This window comes from Rutidosis leptorrhynchoides, chromosome 5 (genome assembly GCF_046630445.1).
Source record: "Rutidosis leptorrhynchoides isolate AG116_Rl617_1_P2 chromosome 5, CSIRO_AGI_Rlap_v1, whole genome shotgun sequence".
Classification (NCBI taxonomy): Eukaryota; Viridiplantae; Streptophyta; class Magnoliopsida; order Asterales; family Asteraceae; genus Rutidosis; species Rutidosis leptorrhynchoides.
Window position 1 is genome coordinate 68619728 of NC_092337.1, and position 19133 is coordinate 68638860.

General features: G+C 35.0%; 1 protein-coding gene across 1 annotated transcript; it reads left to right on the plus strand.

Moving 5' to 3' along the window:
* Positions 1-10966: 10966 nt before the first annotated feature.
* Positions 10967-12635, plus strand: LOC139848733 (uncharacterized). Its single transcript, XM_071838439.1, has 5 exons — positions 10967-11073; positions 11199-11479; positions 11849-11908; positions 12014-12224; positions 12410-12635. The coding sequence occupies exons 1-5, from the start codon at positions 10967-10969 to the stop codon at positions 12633-12635; spliced, it is 885 nt and encodes a 294-aa protein (XP_071694540.1).
* The last annotated feature ends 6498 nt before the right edge of the window (positions 12636-19133 follow it).

The following is a 19133-nucleotide window of genomic DNA, read 5'->3' on the forward strand; positions in this document are numbered from 1 at the left end:
GTCAAGGGTTTTGCTATTCTAGAAAAATCTTGGATGAACCTTCTGTAGTAACCAGCTAGGCCTAAAAATTGGTGTATATGCTTCAGAGTTTTCGGGGTTTCCCATTTTTCAACGGTTTCAATCTTTACTGGATCCACCTGAATACCTTCTTTGTTCACTATGTGACCGAGGAATTGAACTTCTTCCAACCAAAATGCACACTTTGAAAACTTACCGTACAGTTTTTCTTTTCTCAGCAACTCTAGCACTTTTCTTAAATGTTCTTCATGCTCTTGATCATTCTTCGAGTAAATAAGTATGTCGTCGATGAAAACAATGACAAACTTGTCAAGATATGGCCCACACACTCGGTTCATGAGGTCCATGAACACAGCTGGTGCATTCGTCAATCCAAACGGCATAACCATAAACTCGTAATGACCGTAACGCGTTCTAAAAGCAGTCTTTGGAATATCATCCTCCTTCACCCGCATTTGATGATACCCAGAACGTAAATCAATCTTCGAATAAACCGACGAGCCTTGTAGTTGATCAAATAAGTCGTCGATTCTCGGTAGTAGGTAGCGGTTCTTGATGGTAAGTTTGTTTAACTCTCGGTAGTCGATACACAACCTAAATGTACCATCCTTCTTCTTGACAAACAAAACAGGAGCTCCCCACGGTGATGTGCTTGGTCGAATGAAAACATGCTCTAAAAGTTCTTGTAATTGGCTCTGAAGTTCCTTCATTTCGCTAGGTGCGAGTCTGTATGGAGCACGAGCTATTGGTGCAGCTCCCGGTACAAGGTCTATTTGAAATTCAACGGATCGGTGTGGAGGTAGTCCCTGTAATTCTTTCGGAAATACATCGGGAAATTCTTTTACGACTGGAACATCATTGATGTTCTTTTCTTCAAAATTGACTTTCTCGACGTGTGCTAGCACAGCATAGCAACCTTTTCTTATTAGTTTCTGTGCCTTCAGGTTACTAATAAGATTTAACTTCGCGTTGCTCTTTTCTCCGTACACCATTAAGGGTTTTCCTTTTTCTCGTATAATGCGAATTGCATTTTTGTAACAAATGATCTCTGCTTTTACTTCTTTCAATCAGTCCATACCGATTATCACATCAAAACTCCCTAAATCTCCTGGTATCAAGTCAATCTTAAATGTTTCGCTAACAAGTTTAATTTATTGATTCCGACATATATTATCTGCTGTAATTAATTTACCGTTTGCTAATTCGAGTAAAAATTTATTATCCATGGGCGTCAGTGAACAACTTAGTTTAGCATAAAAATCTCTACTCATATAGCTTCTATCCGCACCCGAATCAAATAAAACATAAGCAGATTTATTGTCAATGAGAAACGTATCCGTAACAAGCTCTGGGTCTTCCTGCGCTTCTGCCGTATTAATATTGAAAACTCTTCCGCTGCCCTGCCCATTAGTATTCCCCTGATTCGGGCAATTTCTACTAAAGTGGCCCGGTTTTCCACATCCAAAACAAACTATGGCGGTATTATTTGTTTCGACATTATTTGTTCCTTTAGTTCTGTTATGCATTGGTCCATAGATTTCGCACGTCTTCGCGCTATGACCATTTCTTTTACACCTGTTGCAAAATGTCGTGCAGAACCCCAGGTGATGCTCTTCACATCTTTGGCATGACTGTTTTTGGTTTTTGTTGCCATTGTTGTTATTGAGATTGTTGTTGGGATTGTTATTGTTACTGTTGTTGTTGTTGTTGTTGTTGTTGTTGTTGTTATTGTTGTTGTTGTTGTTGTTGTTGTTGTTGTTATTGTTGTTATTGTTGTTGGGCCGATTATTGTAGTTGTTGTTGGGACGTTTGTTGAAGTTGATGTTGCTATTGATGTTGCGGTTATTGGGATAGTTGTTGCGATTTTGGTTGTGATTGTTGTTGTTGTATTGGTGACTCTTGTCATTGGTTTCTTCCCACTTTCTCTTGACTTGTTTCATGTTAGCCTCTTCGGTCGCCTGCTCTTTAATCCTTCCTTCGATCTGGTTTACTAATTTGTGAGCCATTCGACTTGCCTTTTGTATGGAGGCGGGCTAGTGTGTACTCACATCTTCTTGAATTCTTTCCGATAACCCTTTTACAAATGCGTCGATCTTCTCTTCTTCGTCTTCAAACATTCTGGGACACAATAGGCACAATTCCGTGAATCATCGTTTGTACGTGGTGATATCGAAACCTTGCGTTCGTAATCCTCTAAGCTCTACCTTTAGCTTATTGACCTCATTCCTGGGACGATACTGCTCGTTCATCAATTGCTTGAATGCTGACCATGGTAGTGCGTAAGCAGCATCTTGTCCTACCTGCTCGAGATAGGTATTCCACCACGTTAACGTCGTACCTGTGAAGGTATGCGTAGCGTACTTAACTTTGTCCTCTTCAATACACTTACTTATGGCAAACACCGATTCGACCTTCTCGGTCCGCCGTTTCAATCCAATTGGTCCTTCGGTTCCATCAAATTCCAAAGGTTTGCAGGCAGTGAATTCTTTGTAGGAGCATCCTACACGATTTCTTGCGGAATTAGTTCCACTGCTAGATCTAGAGTTATTATTATTTTGCATTGCAGCCTGCACTGCGGCTATGTTCGCAGCAAGGAAAACACGGAAGTCTTCCTCCCTCATGTTCAAGTTCTGAAGAGTCGCCGGTGCCATTTCCTTTAAAATAGCCAAAAGAATTGAGTTAATCATATAGAATTTAAGAGTAGTCAATAGTATTTCATAGCATAATATGAACTTATTTATAAAAGCTTTTTCTTCATATTAGCATTTTATAGTTTTAATTCGGGTAGTACCTACCCGTTAAGTTCATACTTAGCAGCTATTATACAATTCAACTACTACGATTCTATATGAAAAACTTATTACAATAATATTTCGCGTTCAAACTTTATTCAATATTTTACAAACTTACAATACCGCTATAATACATATAGGATGAAATATAGCACATAATAACTTTGCTACTCGGCAGCTATGAAGGCAATTCTAGTTAATACGCAAGTTGTTCAGCAAAAGAAATAAAGACACGTAATTCATAAGTCCAGAAATAAGTCATGCATTCAGGTTTTACTAAGACGACTTCCCATCCTTGATCTTGTGGAAAATAACTGTTATGACCATTGGCTAGGCAGCATGTTGTAATATCGTCAAAAGAACGAGGGTTTCGTAATGTCCAACAGCCCCGTAATAATCTAAAAACCTTGTTTCTCACCCCAACTACTGAATCCGTCACTTGTGGGAAGGTTTTATTTAAAAGCTGCAATCCGATGTTCTTTTTCTCACTTTGGTAAGAAGCGAACATCACTAACCCGTAAGCATAACATACTTCTTTATGTTGCATGTTAGAAGCTCTTCCTAATTCACGAAATCCTATGTTGGGATATGTTGAGTCAAAATAGGTTCTTAACCCGTAGCATAAAATTGCATTTGGGTTCCCCGCATTTAACGCTTTAAAGAAAACACGGCGTAACTTACGGTCTCCCCAATGTGATATACCCCACCTATCAAAGGAAAGCCTTTTATAAACTAAGGCATTTCTGGAAAGTCTTTCAAATGTTTGACAAGTTAATTTCGCCATAACTAAATGTGCTGATGAATTCTGACTGACTCTAGACAAGATTTCCTCAATCATATCCTCTGGTAGGTCTTCTAAAATATTCGGTTGTCTACCCTTAACGTTCATTTTGTTTTTATACTGTAAAATAGACAAGGATTAGATTCATAAAAGATTATTAACAAACAATACAAGAAATTTTTACATAGAACATAAAAGTACAAGCACACTACAATACATATAATACACAACATGATTACAACCCTCTAATCTGAATCACTGGTTTCTTCTTCTTCGGACTTGGTTCGTTTTCCTAATTTTCTAGGAATATATGGTGTTCCTCTAATACGATCCGTCGTTTTCCACAATGGTTTAGAAAAACCTGGTGGTTTAGAGGTTCCAGGGTCATTATTACATTTTAGGAAATACGGATGTTGTCGATACATATAAAGTTCATCGGGGTTGGAATCGGGTTTCTCTATTTTTATACCTTTTCCCTTATTATTGTCTTTCGCTTTATTAAATTGGGTCGAGGTAATTTCTGTAACATCATCGGAATCCTCATCGGGATCCGATTCATCGGAAAATTGATAATCTTCCCAATATTTTGCTTCCTCGGCAGAAACACCATTGACCATTATTAACTTTGGTCCGTTGGTTGAGGATTTTCTTTTATTTAATCGATTTACTATAGGTATCAATATTTTTTCCTCCTCTTCCGGTTCCTCTTCTTCCGGTTCCTCCTCTTCCGGTTCCTCCTCTTCCGGTTCCTCTTCTTCCGGTTCCTCCTCTTCCGGTTCCTCCTCTTCTGGTTCCTCCTCTTCCCATTCCTCTTCGGGAATTTGTGAATCTTCCCAAAATATATTCGACTCTTCATTATTATTAGGTAAATCGATGGGATTTGTACTAGTGGTAGACATCTATCACACAATATCAAACACATTAAGAGGTTAATATATCACATAATATTTACATGTTAATAATATATAGTTTACAACAAAAGTGTTAAGCAATCGTTTTTAAAGAAAACACGGTCGAAGTCCAGACTCACTAATGTATCCTAACAAACTCGATAAGACACACTAATGCAAATTTCTGGTTCTCTAAGACCAACGCTCGGATACCAACTGAAATGTCCCGTTCATATTGATTATAAACGTTCCATATTAATTGATTTCGTCGCGAGGTTTTGACCTCTATATGAGACATTTTTCAAAGACTGCATTCATTTTTAAAACAACCATAACCTTTATTTTATCGATAAAAGTTTAAAAAACATTACGTAGATTATCAAATAATGATAATCTAAAATATACCATTTACACACGACCATTACATAATGGTTTACAATATGAATATATTACATCAAAAATAAGTTTCTTGAATGCAGTTTTACATAATATCATACAAGCATGGACTCCAAATCTTGTCCTTATTTTAGTATGCAATAGCGGAAGCTCTTAATAATCACCTGAGAATAAACATGCTTAAAACGTCAACAAAAATGTTGGTGAGTTATAGGTTTAACCTATATATTATCAAATCATAATAATAGACCACAAGATTTCATACTTCAATACATCCCATACATAGAGATAAAAATCATTCATACGGTGAACACCTGGTAACCGACATTAACAAGATGCATATATGAATATCCCCATCATTCCGGGACATCCATAAGACATGATATAAAAACTCGAAGTACTAAAGCATCCGCTACAACGGATGGGGTTTGTTGGGCCCAATAGATCTATCTTTAGGATTCGCGTCAATTAGTAGACTGGCTTACTAATTCTTAGATTACCAAGTAAAAGGGGCATATTCGACTTCGATCGTTCAACCATAGATAGTAGTTTCATGTACTTGTGTCTATTTTGTAAAACATTTATAAAGCTGCGTGTATTCTCATCCCAGAAATATTAGATTTTAAAAGTGGGACTATAACTCACTTTCACAGATTTTTACTTCTTCGGAAAGTAAGACTTGGCCACTGGTCGATTCACGAACCTATAACAAATATGTACATATATATCAAAGTATGTTCAAAATATATTTACAACATTTCTAATACGTTTTAATGTTTTAAGTTTATTAAGTCAGCTGTCCTCGTTAGTAACCTACAACTAGTTGTCCATAGTTAGATGTACAGAAATAAATTGATATATATTATCTTGACCCAATCCACAACCCAGTGTATACACGTCTCAGGCTAGATCACAAATTAAAGTATATATATTTTTGGAATCAACCTCAACCCTGTATAGCTAACTCCAACATTATTGCATATAGAGTGTCTATGGTTGTTCCAAATAATATATATAGATGGGTCGATATGATATTTAAAAACATTTGCATACGTGTCTATGGTATCCCAAGATTACATAATATATTAGAATATATATATTATACAATATAAGTTATCTAGGATATGATTAATATAGATTTGTTACCAATTTTCACGTAGCTACAACAAGTAAAAAATATCCAATCTTGTTTTACCCATAACTTCTTCGTTTTAAATCCGTTTAAAGTGAGTCCAATTGCTATGGTTTCATATTGAACTTAAGTTTATGAATCTATACAGAAATAGCATAAGTTTATAGTCGGAAATACAGGTTACAAGTCATTTTTGTAAAGGTAGTCATTTCAGTCGAAAGAACGGCGTCTAGATGACCATTTTGGAAAACATACTTCCACTTTGAGTTTAATCATGATTTTTGGATATAGTTTCATGTTCATAAGAAAAATCATTTTCCCAGAAGAACAACTTTTAAATCAAAGTTTATCATAGTTTTTAATTAACTAACCCAAAACAGCCCGCGGTGTTACTACGACGGCGTATATCCAGTTTTACGGTGTTTTTCGTGTTTTCAGGTTTTAAATCATTAAGTTAGCATATCATATAGATATAGAACATATGTCTAGTTGATTTTAAAAGTCAAGTTAGAAGGATTAACTTTTATTTGCGAACAAGTTTAGAATTAACTAAACTATGTTCTAGTGATTTCAAGTTTAAACCTTCGAATAAGGTAGTTTTAAATATATGAATCGAATGATGTTATGAACATCATTACTACCTCAGGTTTTATGGATAAACCTACTGGAAATGAGAAAAATAGATCTAGCTTCAAAGGATCCTTGGATGGCTTGAAAGTTCTTGAAGCAAAGTTTGAATATGAGTATTACCTTGTATTAGAAAGATATATTACTATAAATAAGAAAGATTTCTTGAGGTTAGATGATCACTTTACAAGATTGGAAGTAAGCTAGCAAATTTGGAAGTATTCTTGATTTTATGAAACTAGAACTTATAGAATTTATGAAGAACACTTAGAACTTGAAGATAGAACTTGAGAGAGATCAATTTGATGAAGAAAATTGAAGAATGAAAGTGTTTGTAGGTGTTTTTGGTCATTGGTATATGGATTAGATATAAAGGATGTGTAATTTTGTTTACATGTAAATAAGTCATGAATGATTACTAATATTTTTGTAATTTTATGAGATATTTCATGCTAGTTGCCAAATGATGGTTCTCACATGTGTTAGGTGACTCACATGGGCTGCTAAGAGCTGATAATTGGAGTGTATATACCAATAGTACATACATCTAAAAGCTGTGTATTGTACGAGTACGAATACGAGTGCATACGAGTAGAATTGTTGATGAAACTGAACGAGGATGTAATTGTAAGCATTTTTGTTAAGTAGAAGTATTTTGATAAGTGTATTGAAGTCTTTGAAAAGTTTATGAATACATATTAAAACACTACATGTATATACATTTTAACTGAGTCGTTAAGTCATCGTTAGTCGTTACATGTAAATGTTGTTTTGAAACCTTTAGGTTAACGATCTTGTTAAATGTTGTTAACCCATTGTTTATTATATCTAAAGAGATGTTAAATTATTACATTATCATGATATTATGATATATTAATATATCTTAGTATGATATACATACAGTTAAATGTTGTTACAACGATAATCGTTACATATATGTCTCGTTTCGAAATCATTAAGTTAGTAGTCTTGTTTTTACATATGTAGTTCATTGTTAATACACTTAATGGCATGTTTACTTACCATTTATCATGATTAAACATAGTGTATCAATATCTTAATATGATTCATATGTATTTAGTAAGACTTTGTTATAACGATAATCGTTATATATATCGTTTCGAGTTTCTTAATTCAATAAACTCAATTTTATGTATATAACTCATTGTTAAAATACGTAATGAGATACTTACTTATCATAATATCATGTTAACTATATATATAATCATATATATGTCATCATATAGTTTTTACAAGTTTTAACGTTCGTGAATCACCGGTCAACTTGGGTGGTCAATTGTCTATATGAAACCTATTTAAATTAATCAAGTCTTAACAAGTTTGATTGCTTAACATGTTGGAAACACTTAATCATGTAAATAAAAATTTTATTTAATATATATAAACATGGAAAAGTTCGGGTCACTACACAAGAGAGGATCCATTTTCGCCACTTAACCCCAAACCCCATGATATTCATAATCTCAAGCAAGAAGTCCCAGTTTAAACTATCAAACGCTTTTTTAAAGTTGACTTTCAATGTAAGACTTTTAAGCCGACTGTTCTTTAAAAGGGTAAGACATTCGTTAGCAATTAGCGCTCCATCCATAATATTTCTTCCCTTTATAAACGCGCTTTGTTCATACCCCACTAGGTTCGGAATAACTCTCCTAAGACGATTAGAAAGCAACTTAGCAATAATCTTGTAAAAGCTACCAATTAAACTGATTGGCCGGTAGTCGTTTAAACTCGTAGGCACAGCTTTCTTAGGAATTAGGGTGATAAAAGAAGCGTTACACCCTTTAGAGATTTCTCTAGTAGCCCAAAACTTCTGAATTGCTTCAATCAGCTCCGCTTTACTGATGTACCAAAATTTCTTGAAAAATCCAAGGTTAAATCCATCTGGTCCGGGAGACTTCGTACTACCACACTCGTTAATTGCAGCCCAAATCTCAGCTTCAGTGAACTCGACCTCTAATTCGGCAGCCTCAGCATCACTAATACATGACAGATCTGACCCCCCATTTTCAAACAGCCCCTCTAATTCAGGCCTACAACTCGAACTTTTGCTGAAAATTTGTTTAAAATGCGAAAAAACAGCTTCTTTGATGACATTTGGTTCTTCGTTCCATGACCCGTTAAGGTTTAATCCACAAATATTGCATCTGTTAAATTTTCTACGGATGCTCGCATGAAAGTATTTGGTATTTTCGTCACCTTCAATTATCCAACGAATGCGCGCTTTTTGTTTTAACATGTTGGCTTTTGTTTTTTCCTTCGCAATCCACTTTCGACAGGTATCAAGCCAACTCTCTCTATCCGAATTGCTTAACATATTTTGCTCAGCTTTGGCTTCCCACTCATTGACTTGCTTTCTTAAAATCTCAATTTCATTATCAAGACTTCCAAACTCGCTTATGCTCCACTTCTTCATATGTGTATAGGGGTATATGTTTAACATTTTTAAGTTTGTCCCTAAAAATACTATCCTTCCGCGACCCACGAACACATTTACCCCATGCCTCTAGGATAACCCGATCAACACCCTCTTTATGGAACCATTCGTCAAAAACTTTAAACGGCTTAGGTCCAAAGTCAATTAGTTTATCCCTAAGTACAAGGGGACAATGATCCGATTCTCTTCTATCTAATGCCACAATCGATAGATCATCCCAAAGTCGGATGAATTTATTATTCACAAGGAACCTATCTAGATTGCTAAGCTTAATGCCGTCATCACTAATTCGAGTATACCACTTACCATTGATGGGAATTTCTACCAGATTGTTCCTACAAATAAATTCATTAAAACGCCTTGCACGAGCATGATTGAAGACACTATTTAAACGATCTGATTGAAACCTGACTTCGTTGAAGTCCCCGCATAAAACCCACGCCGAATCCACATCTCTCATAATACCTTCTAATGAACACCATAGCTCTTTTTTTCCAAAATCGGAGTGCGGACCATGAACGTTAACAATAATTGATTCATGCCCGATGCCGAACCAATTCCCACGAATAGCAATAAAGTATTTACAGCCTACTGCATTTGTGACCGAAAATTTGGTAATATCCCACACTGTTTTTCGCGATGATATATTTACCATCATTTTTACTACATTCACCATAAGTTATGTATTAACATGTTGTACTGTACAACCTGTTAATGAACAAATATAGTGGATGAAGTAAAAAGTGTGGTGGATATATCATTGCCCTTCTTTTTTTTGGATAAAAGAGGTAGGCAGAAGGTTTTCCGCAACCTAGCATGATTTCTCATATTTCCAACTCTTCCCTGAGCACCACTAAATATTCATCACATACAAAATACGGACATGAGACTTTTTGCAAGGAATTCACGGCTCCAACCACTAAGCAATCTAGTGATAGTTTTATAGCAAAAAAAAAAAAAAAAGATTAAAAAAAAAGGCAAAATAAAAGAGATTAATATAAAAGATAATGGGGACAATTCATGAACCGATGAAATTTCTAAGGATTACAATCGACCGTACTTAATTTTTATTGTACTTCTATGATTCGTTCATAAACATATAGGTTCATTGCATCTAGTGGGACTTACCTATCGACAAATTTCTTAGATTACAAAATCCCTTAGTTACATATAAATTTAGGTGAACTGAAATTAGCAATCATATTAAGATTCGTCGATTGTAATAATTCATAACTCATAACTCATAATAACAGCGAAAGTGAAAGAAAGTGCATTGATAACAATGAAGAGATTCGCGAGTGGAATGCTACATTTGTAAAAATCGATTAAATTGAACCACAAATGAGCTGAGACACTAATATATTGCGGAGTAGTAAGTAGTATAGTAGGTAGACCTATTCGCTTGCCAGCCAACTGTTCGCTTGTCATAAGTTGATAATAGTGAGCTACAAAAGAATGTTTCGCTAGAAGAAATTCGGGCCGCAGTGTGGGATTGTGGTAATGACAAATCGTCGGGACCGGATGGATTTACATTTTATATTCATAAAGAAGTATTATGAGATGTTCGAGGTAGATTTATGTTCGTCTATCTTAGAAGCTTTCGAGTCGAACAGATTGTTGTGGGGTTTCGGGTTGGTTTTCATCACTTTGATACCAAAAGTTAACAATACTTCGTGCATAAAGGACTATCGACCAATTTCGTTGATAAGCGTTCAATATAAGATCATTACTAAAGTCTTAAAGAGTAGGGTGGCGAGCATTATTGATAAAATTATCTCTCAAGTACAATCCGCGTTTATACAAGGCAGACAAATACTATATGGTCCGATGATCGTTAGTAAGTTAATAAATTGGAACAAAAAGAAGAAAAAGATAATGAATTTTAAGGTTGATTTCGGAAAGGCGTATGATGCGGTCGGTTGGGATCTTAGACCATATGCTCATTTCCTTAGGGTTTGGGGATCGTTGGAGAGCATGGATTCGTATGTGCCTTGTTAATGCCCGTACCTCAGTAATAGTTAATGATAGTCCTACGTCTGAGTTTCAATTACACCGGGGTCTTCGTCAAGGAGATTCCCTAAGCCTATTCCTTTTTTAATCGTATTAGAAGGCCTTCATCTCTATTTAAAAAACAAAGTGGAGTCGGGGCAATCCATTGTATTCAAATTGACAATCCTGGTATTACTATTCCGCACCTCTTTTATACGGATGGTGCTGTTATTTTATCCGAGTGGAACGATGATAGCTTGAGAAACATGTTAGCGGTTTTCAATAGCTTTCACCTAAGCTCGGGTTTGAAACTTAATGTGGCTAAATTCCATTTGTATGGTATTGGTGTCAATGAGGTGATATTGGATGATTTCGTTCAGGAGTTAGGGTGCTCAAAAGGTACGCTCCCATTTTTATATTTGGGTCTCCCGTTAGGTGCAAAAATGAACTTGTTATCGAATTGGAAAGAATTGAAAAATCGTTTTGTCAAAAAATTGTCTAATTGGAAATCTAATTTATTATCCGTTGGAGGGCGTTTTGGAAAGTTTAGGAGTGTATTACCTATCGCTATATAAATGCCCGAAAATGGTTCTTGATAAAGTAGAAAAGCTACGAGCATCATTTTTTACCGAACAACACAAAAAGATGCATTGGGTTAATTGGAACCAAATTTTTGCTTCTCATGAAAACGGGGGACTTGGTGTTGGGAGTCTTCGTGCATCTAATTACGGACTTATGTTTAAATGGATATGGCTATTTTTGAATAAGGCGAATTCTTTATGGGTGATGACCTAAAGGCATTACATGGTACATTCGCTGGTCTTGATGGTAATAATGCAGGTGGTAATAGTACTTGGCTTAACATCATTCGGGCATTCGGTAAAGTTTAATAAAAACAACTTCTACCGATCAACGTTTTGTGAATGAAGGTAGGAGATGGGAGGTCGATACAATTTTGGAAAGATAACTGGAGAGGTGATGGTGCATTAAAAGACATGTACGGGAGACTGTTCCACTTGGAAGTCGATGAAAAATGTGTGCTAGCGGATAGGTGTTCTAGCAATGGGTGGAATTGGTTATGGTCAAGAGATATAGGTGTAAGAATTGAAGCTAAACTCCATGACTTGATTAGTGAACTTGCACTGTGACGATTTCAAGTGGTCAAGACACATGGCAATGGGAGTTTAAAAATGACTTGGGTTACTCAGTTGGTAGTACTAGAATATATATTGATGAGCAGTGGCTGTCATTAATCGAAACATATACAAGATGGGCGAAATTCATTCCACGGAAAATTAATGTTTTTTTGTGGAGATTATCGTTGGACAGGTTACATACTCGTCAAAACTTATCAAGAAAAGGAATAGAGATCGAAGAGCTCGGTTGTGTAACGTGTAAATCTGGTATAGAGTCGATAAAACACGTCATGTTTGAATGTATTCTTGCGACTGATCTATGGTACAAGATCAGGATATGGATCAACTTGTCGATCCCCATCTTTGCGGATTGGAATGAGCTGACTTCGTGGTTGGATAATTGGCGAGCTTCTGAATAATCGAAGACCAAAGTATATGCAATTTTCGCAGCTTTGGTGTGGCACTTGTTGAGATACAGGAATATCGTAATTTTTTTCGGAGAAGACATGAAGAAAACCACTCTTTTTTATTCTATTTATTGTTTTTCATTTTTTGGATTAAACATAGAGAAAAATTTGATGTAAACTAGAACTCGTGACTCATGAAGCGTTTGTAATCTCTTGATGTTTTTAACCTCCTAGCTACTCGTTAGGTGGTTCGGCTTCTATTAAAATGTTGATGTTAAAAAAAAAAAAAAGTATAGTACGTACACCTATTGTACGCCTTGCAATTGTTGAATTTCTGCAAACCACAGGCTTGGTCAAGTCAAAATCTCAAAAACTAGGGACGCGTGCCATTAACATACTCCGTACAAGTCAACATGACTTTTAACTCACAACACATCTATAACGTTTTCATTAGTATTAGAATTTTTTTAATGACAACCCTTAAGGTTATCTTTAAGAAAAAATTTATGTATAAATTTGTGGTACATTTGTTGACTTAGTGGTAGTTATTTTCAGGAAATGAGTAGTTACTTTGAATGTACAAACAAAATTAACATGCCTAAATCCCTTAATGACAACCCTTAGGGTTGTCATTAGAAAACTTCTTACTATTATTAGAAGAAGAAAAAAAATTCAATTTATCCCTTACATACTAAATGTCGTGGAGATATTGGTCGTCCCCTCAAGGCCAAAACGACGACAACAGTTCCCTCCCCCCTTTTCACACTTCTATTTTCATTCTTCTCTCCTCACCTATATCCAACTTGCAAAAAATTACATCAAACTTCAGGAGAGTAAAATGTAAATTCTCTAAATTAAAATAAAAACTTCACTCAAACCCTTCGACAGCATGTATCTTCCGCCTCGCTCCGTGTTAAATTTCACCAAGCACTCCGTTAAACTTGAAATATTTTTAAGAACAAAACGAAACTAACTACGTTTGAAATGAACACTTTTTAAAAAAAACGCTAAACACAACGACAGCCCGTATCTTCCCGCTTGTCGCGAGTTAAATTTTTCCGACAGCACCGTCAGACTCGAAATAATTTTATGACCAAAACGATACTAACTACGTTCAAAACGAACACTTTTTAAAAAACGCTAAACACAACGACAGCCCGTATCTTCCTGCTCACCGCGAGTTAAATTTTTTCGCCAACCACCTTTGGGTCGATATAATTTCATCAACAAAACGAAATTAAGTACGTTCGAACCGGACAGATTTTAAAAAACACTAAAGACGACGACACCAACAACGACGCATAACACATGAGCCGTTTTCCCTTCTGTAAATAAAACTGCGTTAAATATGAATACGCCGGCCGAAAGTCTCCGTCGCATTGCGCGGGCCGGTCCCGGACTAGTTCTAATTATAAGAAGAAAAAAAACATTCAATTGAGCTGAAACTATATTATAAAATTTGAGCTTAATATTATTCAAATTAACCAATTTATTATTTATCTATTTACCAACGTTTAACCCTAGCCCATATAAAAGAGCTCCTTATTCTTTTTCACGACACACGCTACCATGCCGCTCGACTTCAAACCTGAAAAAAAAAAAAAAAAAAAAAAAAAAAAAAAAAAAAAATCAGATAAACATATTCACATTCACCTTGTGTTCTTATCTATTAAATATAAGCCGGACCGGTGCTGATTTACAAGTTGTCCCCGCTGTCTATTTGCAATAACTGAAAAAAGCCAACGACACCCAATGCTCTAAGACCATTATTAATGGTGCCCGTGCTTAACCCGCACTCCCTTTCGCCCTCGAGGGCGCTGGTGGCATTCCCCATGCTATGGGTCGCCCTCCATTTCGCCCTGGTTTTATTCTTCCCAAGCATAATCCAGTACAAGCTTTTCTGAAAAAATGTTGAGCATCAAACGATTATGTAGCCGTTTCAAATGCCTATTATTCATTTTTCTTTTATTTTAAATGTCTTTTTTCACTATATACACTTCTGCATCATTTCATTATATATTACAACTACTAGATTTATGAGCCCGTGCGTTGTACGGGGACTCATCCGCAAATATTATTGGTTTTTAAATTTATATATGAAATAACGATATTATAAAGTATTATTGTGGTTGAATTGGTAAAATATGTTTTTGCAAACAACACACATTAGTAAAACTTTGATAAATTATAGTTCATATATAGATTGATTACACAACATAAAGTTACGAATTAATGTAAACATGATTTCTTGTAAAGTAAACGATGATTTGTAAACACTTGTATCTGTTACTATTTATAGCTCGTGCGTTGCATAGTAGCTCTAAAACATAAGCGTAATCGTTACTATTTGTAAAAATTATTTGTTGTTGATAGCAGTTTAATGACGAAACACTTGAATCGCCCTTGCGTTGCACGACAACTCTACAATCAAAGCTCTACCGATTGTCCAAACAATTTACCGGAACAATATTATATCCATAAATTATAAACCTACCTATTAATCTTAGTATATAATTCGACTGACATGCAAACAATGACCACACAAATGAACTTCACAAGCATAAACCTTAGATGTTAATATTGACACTCAAATCACACAAAATGAGCCCAGGTTGATGACCAAAAGTAACAACATGAGCTTACTGTCAGTGGACATTGGAAACAGTTTGTAAGCTTCACATCTTGACTTCCCCTTTTTTTATCTGAAACTGCTAGATATTGTTAGGTATGAGAATACATGATTAATTTACATATGCTAAGTATAATTGTTACACATTCTGAACCAAAAAAATATAATTTTTTTACTCGTCATATCCATCGACATCCAAGCTTTTCTGATTGCAATTGTTGACTGCAATTGCTTCTAAAGGTTCAATCGTTCAAATATGCTAATAGGCTACGTAGACAAAACACGGGTTGTTAAATAGTTACAAATGAATTAGCATGGCAATATTTAACGTATATATTGTATCTTGAAAGCATAATATATTTTCCACGAAACATTTTCTGCATACCATCACTTGATTCATTTGAAGTAAGACTCAGAAGTAGTCTAATGTCACGAAACGCACAACCGATCTTCTATCTTCGCCTCCAACAAAAAGCATAATTTGGTAAGACTTAATTACCAACTCCTAATGTTCTGAAATGGTTTCATTTTGATCCCTAAGGTTAACTTTCATTAAGTCCATATCATTACTTTGAATGATAAGAGGGCATAGTGGTCAATGTATGTTAAACAATAAATCTAACATGCCACCTAATTCACAAGGAAACCCACGTCTGAAGTTGTATTGTGACTTTCATATTCACTTCATATTCACTTAAAACAAACCGTATCAAGCAAGCTACGTTGGGTCAACATTGCTACTTTGAATCAACATTGCTACTTTGGGTCAACATTGCTACTTTGGGTCAACATTGCTATTTTGATGTGATTTTCATGTTTTTTTTGTGTACTTGAATACTGATGCTACTTTGGGTCAATGAGGTCAAGATGTTATATTTATGTTATTTTCATGTTTTTTGGCATACAATTAACATTCTGATGTTTTGCATTTTATACCTTGTAGCATTCTAGATTTCTAGTATTATGACTTTTCTAATCCCCACGAAATAGTCACAAATTACTGCAGTTAAGTTTACTTGCATACTGCACAAAATGGGTCCCAAAATTGAACCAAAGACCAAACTGCACAAAATGGGTCACCAGACTAAGCTAACCTATTTTTTTTTACTGCAACAAAATAAGTCACTTATTCGACTCATGTATCAGGTTTTGACTGCAAAAAATAAGTCCCAACTGCAGGTTAATCTGTTCTTTTTTCTTACTAAGTTGCACCCGACTTGATGTTATTCTGATGCATATAATGCACCAATATGGATTAATCTGTGCAAAACAAAATGCAACATATTTGACCCAAACTGCACAAACAGTCACTTGAACTAATTTTTTATATTTAAAAACTATATATAGAATAATGTGAGTATTTCAATGAGAGAAACAGTTTACCTGCAAATCTTTAATCTTATCGGCTTTTCCCACAGGATCAATCTCAGCAAAGACACGATCAATTCCAACTTCCTTAGCTATGGCGGTTGCAGTTGACCAGTTATCACCGGTTACCACAATACTATTAATATTCATTGACCGGAGAAAAGATATCACCTTTGTAGCCTCTGGTTTCACCAGATCAGTTACTGCAAAAGCACCAGCAACCTTCCCATCAACCACCACTATTCATTTCCTGAAAAATAATTCTCAAACTCGGGATCTATTGGAACATTTGATAACCTCATATGTAACGATCGCTCCAAATCCATATGGACGAACACGTCATTCATTGATTTCATTGCGAGGTATTTGACCTCTATATGATACGTTTTGTAAACATTGCATTCTTTTTAAAAGGCACACCATAAATGTATATTTAAAACAAAGGTTTTCGACATCTGATGATTTCTACACATAGACAATCACCGTATATAATAGTTTACAATAGTGCTTTCGTTGACAATGCAGTCAAAATAAGGTACATGGTGATGAATTGGTGAATGCAACGTTTTCTTGAAAAATATGCCATGTAAGACTCCATGCACATAGCTTGTCTATCATATAAGCAAACAGCGGAAGACTTCTAGGGAACCTGAGAATAAACATGCTAACAAGTGTCAACACAAAGGTTGGTGAGTTCATAGTTTGTATGTTTCGCATAATTTATATATAAAGATGGATCACAAGATTTCAATTGTTTCATCCATAAACGTTTATCAAAATGTTCTACAAGAATGAGCACCCTGGTAACCAAGCCTTAAAGTCTATAATAAGTACCCCTCGTTTAACATGCAACCAACATGTACAATATACGCAATCCAACGTGTACTAACTTCAAATAGCATACGTCTGTTTTATAGTTCAGGCTAGAGTTTCTTTCTATACCTGGAACAGACGGGGATGTCAAACCCTATGGATCCATATACAACTACTCGCGCCCACCAGTTCTTATAATCGGCAGCTACTAGTTACCAAAGCTAAGGGATTTTCGGTTCAAACTCGGTGTAGAATTTAGTATGTACTTGTATCCATTGTGTTTAAAATAAAGTGCATGTATTCTCAGCCCAAAAATATATATTGCAAAAGCAATTAAAAAGGGATCGTATGAAACTCACCTTAGCAGCACATAAAGTTGATCATCGTATTGTGACCGAAACTTGGTATATCAAATAATCATAGGTCTCAACCTAGAGAACATATGTTGGTCAATAAATGTCTATCAAGCTAGGTCTGGTCATAGTGTATCACAATCCTAATGCTCGAGATCGACATACAAAAGTTATCCAATTTCGTTTCAAAATGTCAATTTTGACAACAGTTTAACAAAACGAGACGTACCGTATATAAGGATTTATTTACACGGTTAGTAATATTTAAAAATCCATTTTACTAATCTCGTAAACCATTTGTTTAAATCTTAATTGCAGGTTCAAAAGCAATTTCAATTAACGTCAATCATAATTCAGTTGACCATATCTTTTAATCCGTTCATCGAAATTATTCGATATCTAAATGAAAAGTTATTGATTTTTCGCCAGCTTTCCGAAAACATGTATATCATATACCTTTTACCAGTAATATGTATTTAATTCGTGATTCAATATAACTGTTTAACGACGAAATTAAGCATACAAGCATGTTTAAATATATATACTCGAGCACTAGACATGGATACACAATTAATATATAAAAGATAAAATATAAGTGCTTACGTATCAATATTGAGATTCAATATTGTAGGAAAGTACGTAGACGTAACGGAGATGATAAACACTAGGTTTGACTCGCGAATATACCCCCGAACATTTCCCATAACCGCCTTGGCAATAACCCATAATTTCCTTAACTCTATCCCGCTTGAAAACCATTTTAAAAGTGACACGCTCATGACTTCGTCGTAGTATTTTATGTATAATACTAATTAATAATACTAATAATAATAAGATTAATAATAATAATAATCTTAATAATAATAATAATAATAATAATAATAATAATAATAATAATAATAATAATAATAATAATAATAATAATAAATATTTACGGAGTAAAATGAATATATAAGTGTGTAAAACTGAGCTGAAATCGATCGAATTTATAGAGAGTGCCTGACCCAGACTGCCATGCGATCGCATGGCCTTCATGACCATTTCCCATGCGATCGCATGGGAAGATTCTCCAGCTCACAACTTGTTTGTAATCTAGTTTGTCGACATAATAAAATATAAATATAATATATATAATTTAAATAATTAATTATATAATATATTATATTTACGTGTATAATTAACTTGTAATTTTGGTACCGATGATTCGTACGTTGTCACTGGACTTATGTCCCGGTTCCGGTTTTTCGAATGTCCCTTCGTACGCTGAGAAAACTTGTAATTTACATTTTGGGACACGTACCTTTGTCAAAATATAATCTTAAATTATCCCTAAATTATATCACTCAA

Coding starts and splice junctions, on each gene's coding strand:
- LOC139848733 (XM_071838439.1), top strand. CDS start 10,967: ATGAATTTTAAGGTTGATTTCGGAAAGGCGTATGATGCGGTCGGTTGG. Junction 11,074..11,198: donor TCGTTGGAGAGCATGGATTC/GTATGTGCCTTG, acceptor TAATCGTATTAG/AAGGCCTTCATCTCTATTTA. Junction 12,225..12,409: donor TTGATTAGTGAACTTGCACT/GTGACGATTTCA, acceptor ATCGTTGGACAG/GTTACATACTCGTCAAAACT.